At 38.9% G+C, this 5325-nt stretch overlaps 1 protein-coding gene across 1 annotated transcript; it reads left to right on the top strand.

Annotated features, from left to right (window-relative positions):
• The first annotated feature begins 1356 nt into the window (after positions 1-1356).
• On the top strand, positions 1357-3938 carry LOC135636013 (cinnamoyl-CoA reductase 1-like). Its single transcript, XM_065147527.1, has 5 exons — positions 1357-1739; positions 1884-2041; positions 2343-2531; positions 3108-3442; positions 3537-3938. Exons 1-5 carry the CDS (start codon positions 1607-1609, stop codon positions 3628-3630), a joined length of 909 nt encoding a protein of 302 aa, XP_065003599.1. The 5' UTR covers positions 1357-1606; the 3' UTR covers positions 3631-3938.
• The last annotated feature ends 1387 nt before the right edge of the window (positions 3939-5325 follow it).

The raw sequence follows: 5325 nt of genomic DNA, 5'->3' as shown, positions 1-5325 counted from the left end.
AGTGACCCACTCTTACGAAACAGAAAGCTCCAACTACAACGTTATGACATAAAATGTTCAAGAAGAAGAGATTAAGAAGCTGAAGCAATGTCCAACGAATATTTCCTCAAATAATGATGTCATCGTTTATGTCAACGCTTTTGGATGACTATTATCCAGAAATAGCGTAAATAGCAAGCTTAATTAATCAATTTATGCATGTACTTGCATACCAAATTCTTAAGTATAGTCAGTCCTTGGCAAAGGTGTTTTTTTGCTTTGTTTTCCTTTTCAGAAAATGAATGAGAAAATGGAAGGAAAAAATCAAGTCCAACGCAAACCAGGTTGGGTTTATCATGAACTAAAGATCCACTAGTGCATGTTGTACCTTCGCTGAGAGTAATTGCATGGAGAAGCAACAAGCAATGTGCAGTCGTTAGAGAAAGTGCTGTGGTAGAATATAGATCAGTGACTCAATATATGTATAAGCTGATCTAAAATCTATTGATTCTCTCATATGTGGAGATAAAACTAGAAAGATTTATCAAGTACAACAAGTCAGGAGATCATACTACATGCATAGAAATAGATCGGGACATGATCAAATACAAACTAAATTCGTGATAGCTTTGTATAAGTCTATTCTAGGCGATCGGGAAATATTGACATTCTTTCTCGGATTCATTAGATATTCTAATTTTATCATTTTTTTCTTTTTGTATTTATATGCTAGCTAAAAAAAATCCTAAAATATTAATTAGACTTTTTTTAATAGTTTCCTAGAATAGCTCCAAAACATTTGTATGTATATCCATGTTGTGATTCATAAAAAAGGGGGAAAAACTTCTCTTATGTTTCTTTATTCTTTCTGTGCGTCCAATTCTCTTCATATTTTATCCATACATATTAAAAATATTGATCGAGTGTTGAGATACTTCACAAGGTTGCCCCATTCATTTATTCGAAGTAGCTGAATTAGACACCCGAGTTCCAACTTTTTTACTTGCAAATGTGAATTCTGTCTGCCACTCTAGAAATGGGAATATACGCCACCACCACATCTTTGAGTTGGATCATCACATACTTTATGTGTGATTTTAGATTACCGAATCACACCGCTTTGATGCTTTCTTCACCTTATTTAATTAGTGATGTAAACTAATAATAAGCCAGTAAGAATATTTGTGTCTTGTGGAGAAAGGGAAAGTTAAAAACAAGTCAACTCTCTCTCTCTCTCTCTCTCTCTCTTTCTCTCTCTCTCTTGCTTGTGGATGAAGTAGGTGGCTGGGGGAAGTCCACAATTTGCCACCAACCTTCCATCATCATTGTGCATCCCACCTCTTCCTCACTACATCTAACAACAACCACCTTTCCCACCTGTCCCCTCCCATGCACATCCTTTGAATGCTAGTTCTCCTTTGGCGGCCTCCTCGTATCTACCTCTATTTCTCTCTCCCTCGTGTTCATCTTTCTATGAATACACAGTCTTCTTCCTAACCCTTCCCCGTACCTTTCCTCACCTCCTCCGGCTTCTCCCTTTCCGTTTACTTCTACTTCTCCATACCTTCCCTCGTCTCCTCCGGCTTCTCCCTTTCCATTTACTTCTACTCCCAAGTAATCGCCGATCATGGCACCAGCCTTCGTTCACCGTGATCGGAATACCATCTGCGTCATGGACGCGTCATGTAGCCTCGGTGTCTCGCTCGTCGACAGGCTCCTACAAAGAGGATACACTGTTCATGCCGCTGCTTACAACCATGGTTCCAGTTCCCTCCTCCTCCTCGTCTTTGTTCTTGTTCAATTCAAGCAATCTTGTGCTGTTGTGTCTCAGTAAATTCACGGTAGTCCATTTTTGCCATGGAATTATGATTGTTTACTTAGATTTTTATGATCCGGTATTGCAGGTGACTCGAGTGGCAATCTGAAGAGGCTATCCGGCGAGAACACCCGGCTTAAGCTCTTTCAAGCGGACCCCTTCGACTACCACAGCATCGTGGAAGTCATGAAGGGTTGCTCGGGCCTGTTCTACACCTTTGAGCCTCCTCAGGATCAATTCTATGATGTAAGTGTTTCCTTCACCTATTTGGAAGAGTTTTAAGCACGAAATTGAGATGCCAAAGACTTTCTTCAAATTCCAGCCTCCCTCAAAAAACTTACTAGATGTCATGAGCTGGGCTTGTTGATTGCACAAACAGTTTGAACAAAAAGGAGCAAGTGGGTACAGAAACGACTGCAACCATTTAAAGCATAGTATTGCACTTTAAGAAATATTTTTGACAATCATGGACAGCCCACCTTGTCTGATACGACTGCAAGCAAATCGTCGTCGCTTCTCTTGTCTTGATCTGTGGCACATGATGCAGGAGCTCATGGTCGAAATCGAGGTGAGGGCAGCACACAACGTGCTGGAAGCATGCGCTCAAGTCGAAACCATCGAAAGGGTCGTCTTCACCTCATCGGTGACGGCCGTCGTTTGGTCGGAGAACCAAGAGCCGGTGACGGACGTGGACGAGAGGGGATGGAGCGAACCCAGCTTCTGCAGAACGTTCAAGGTAATACAATATTTTATATGTATATATATAATCTTCTTTCTTCTTATCTCTTGATTGCTTAGCCCCAAGAAAGAGAGAGAAGTTTCAAGATAGATAGGCTCATGCCATCAACGTCGACAATAGAATTCTGTGACTAGTCAAACTTCAAACTTAAAAATGATACTACAATACCCTCCAACCATCATTTTTCAGTTAGAAATTGATGTCCACTTCTTAATAAACACATCTCACACAGCTTTCTTTTGGCAAACTGCCAATTTACACCTACTCACTTGTTGACTGTTGACTGTGTTCTCCCGTCCATTGTTGACCAAAAATTTAATGAATTCCATTTTTAGTTGGTAATTACGATTTAACCAAATATATGATTATTTATGCATGACATCGATACATGAATGTGATGCAGATGGACCCAAAACCTGACTTGATCCCAACTCAACCTAATTCCTTAAATGGGTTATATTGTGTCAGCTTGTGTTTGTAATGATGTAGAGATGGTCTAAATATGCATTTAGCATCTTTACATGGCTATTTCGCAAAACGGCCCTCACGCTTAATCCTTCCGGCAAACGGCAGCTTTGGCACGCGCTGGCGAAGACGTTAGCGGAGAAGACGGCGTGGGCCATGGCGATGGACCGAGGCGTCGACATGGTCGCCGTCAACGCCGGGCTCGTAACGGTGCCAGGGATCTCCGTCACCAGCCCCTACCTGAAGGGCGCGCAGCGGATGTACGAGGGCGGCGTCTTGGTGACGGTGGACGTCGACTTCCTAGTCGACGCCCACGTCGCCGTTTACGAGAGCCCGTCTGCTTACGGACGTTATCTCTGCTTCAGTGACGCCGTTTGCCGCCCTCATGACGCCGTTAAGCTCGCCCAGTTGCTCTCTCCGTACGACGCCGGCGCTCCCCCATGGTTTTAACTCTTTCCTTTTCTCTTTAATTATTTCATGTACTTAAATTAAAAGAACAGTATTTGTAATATAAGTGTGTGTATTGCGTATGTGCAGTGATGAGTTGAGGGTTGTACAACAGCGGATCCAGAACAAGAAGCTTCACAAGATGATGGTGGAATTTGACGCGGGTAAACACGTGGACGAGTAGCAGCAATTCAATTAGTGCCCTTGATGAATAAGGACGAGGAAGTCACCAATTGTATAGATGCACTGTGCTCCTATCAAATATACATATATAGATATTGCATTCCATAAAATTGTAATATATATATATATATATATATATATATATATATATATATATATATATATATTCTATAAAAAATTTCTTTAAGTTTAAAAAATTTACATAAAATACTCTTGCATTGCTCCTGCATTCGCATCACTTGACTTGCCACTACCCACCTCATCTTTATATAAGGAATAAGGGGGTGCGACAACAATTGTTGCCCTCATGTCCTCGTGTGAACAAGAAAGAGGTGTGATAATAGGATTACAATGATGATGACCCTTTTATTATAATTACAATTAGATATAGAGGAGGGAAGATCATAAAGGTGATCCATTTTGTGATAGATTTGACAGAATGAGCAAAGAGGGGTTGTAGGTAGCTCTCATTACCGACGAGGTGAGCAAAGAGAGACCACAATAGTGGTGGCCCTCGTCGCCCTCACATAAGCAAATAGGAGGGTATGATAGTGATGACCCATTTCGTGACATATATGACAAGGATAGAAATAATAGGAAGGTAATGCGGGATAAAAGCGACGATATGTCCAACAAAGAGCTAAGAGTAAAATAATTATTTATAAAAAAATAAAGCTCTACGAGGATTTGTTTTTAAGTATTAGTTCTCAATAAAAAAAATATTAAGTTAGAAATTTTTTGAGATTTCATCATATATATATATATATATATATATATATATATATATATATATATATATATATATATATATATATATATATATATATATATATATAATAGCTTTCTCAATCAAATTTTGTATGCCAAGTGAAATGGAAAAAGAATTTTGTATGCACATGACGAGGCCACTTTTCTCAGATTTTGTGTGCGTTCGGAAAATAGGGTAGGGAAATTTTTTATTCATAAATATATTATTAAAAGAAAATTGGCTCATTACCACTATTTCGTGACTTAGAAAGACGTCATAAGTATATCACGCTGAGGTGAGTCACATCTACTTTACCAGAAGTGTTAAGCTTAAATTTGGTTGACCCACTGTATATTGTATACCCGAAGGTCGAAAGTAAGGTTAGAAATTGTGTTCCAATTTGATTACTTGAAGAGAGCGGCGGTAGGTAAACTGTGGAAATTGTGATTTTTAACAATAATTTGTGGCATTTGTGTTGCTTGAAATTTAAGAAGTCTTCTCTCTTATGTAGAGATATTTGATGTAATGGATCTCATTAATTAAAGCCCATGATGTTGATATGATCCATCCTGTTGAGTGTTTAATTTATGGCATTTGTGTTGCTTGAATGTAAAGAAATCTTCTCTCTTATGTAGAGATATTTGATGCAATGGATCTCATTAATCAAAGCCTATGATGTTGATACGATCCATCCTAATGAGTGTTTAATGATATAATTGAACAATCAAGCACACTAATAATTTTTGGAACTAGTTAACATATATGAAATCATACTCACCTCAAATGATTTGTTGACGCATCAATGATTTTGTTTATCACGGTAAATATCGACAACAACAGTGATCAATGGTTGCCAACTTATTTGTTTGAGAGATGATTTTGTTACATAAAAAATGATGAGAGATTACGGATCTCAACGCAGCAATCATCAAAGTTCCATCAAACGTT

This window comes from Musa acuminata, chromosome BXJ3-4, assembly GCF_036884655.1.
Source record: "Musa acuminata AAA Group cultivar baxijiao chromosome BXJ3-4, Cavendish_Baxijiao_AAA, whole genome shotgun sequence".
Classification (NCBI taxonomy): Eukaryota; Viridiplantae; Streptophyta; class Magnoliopsida; order Zingiberales; family Musaceae; genus Musa; species Musa acuminata.
Note: the sequence above shows the minus strand (reverse complement) of the source record. Positions and strands in the feature narration are given on the sequence as shown.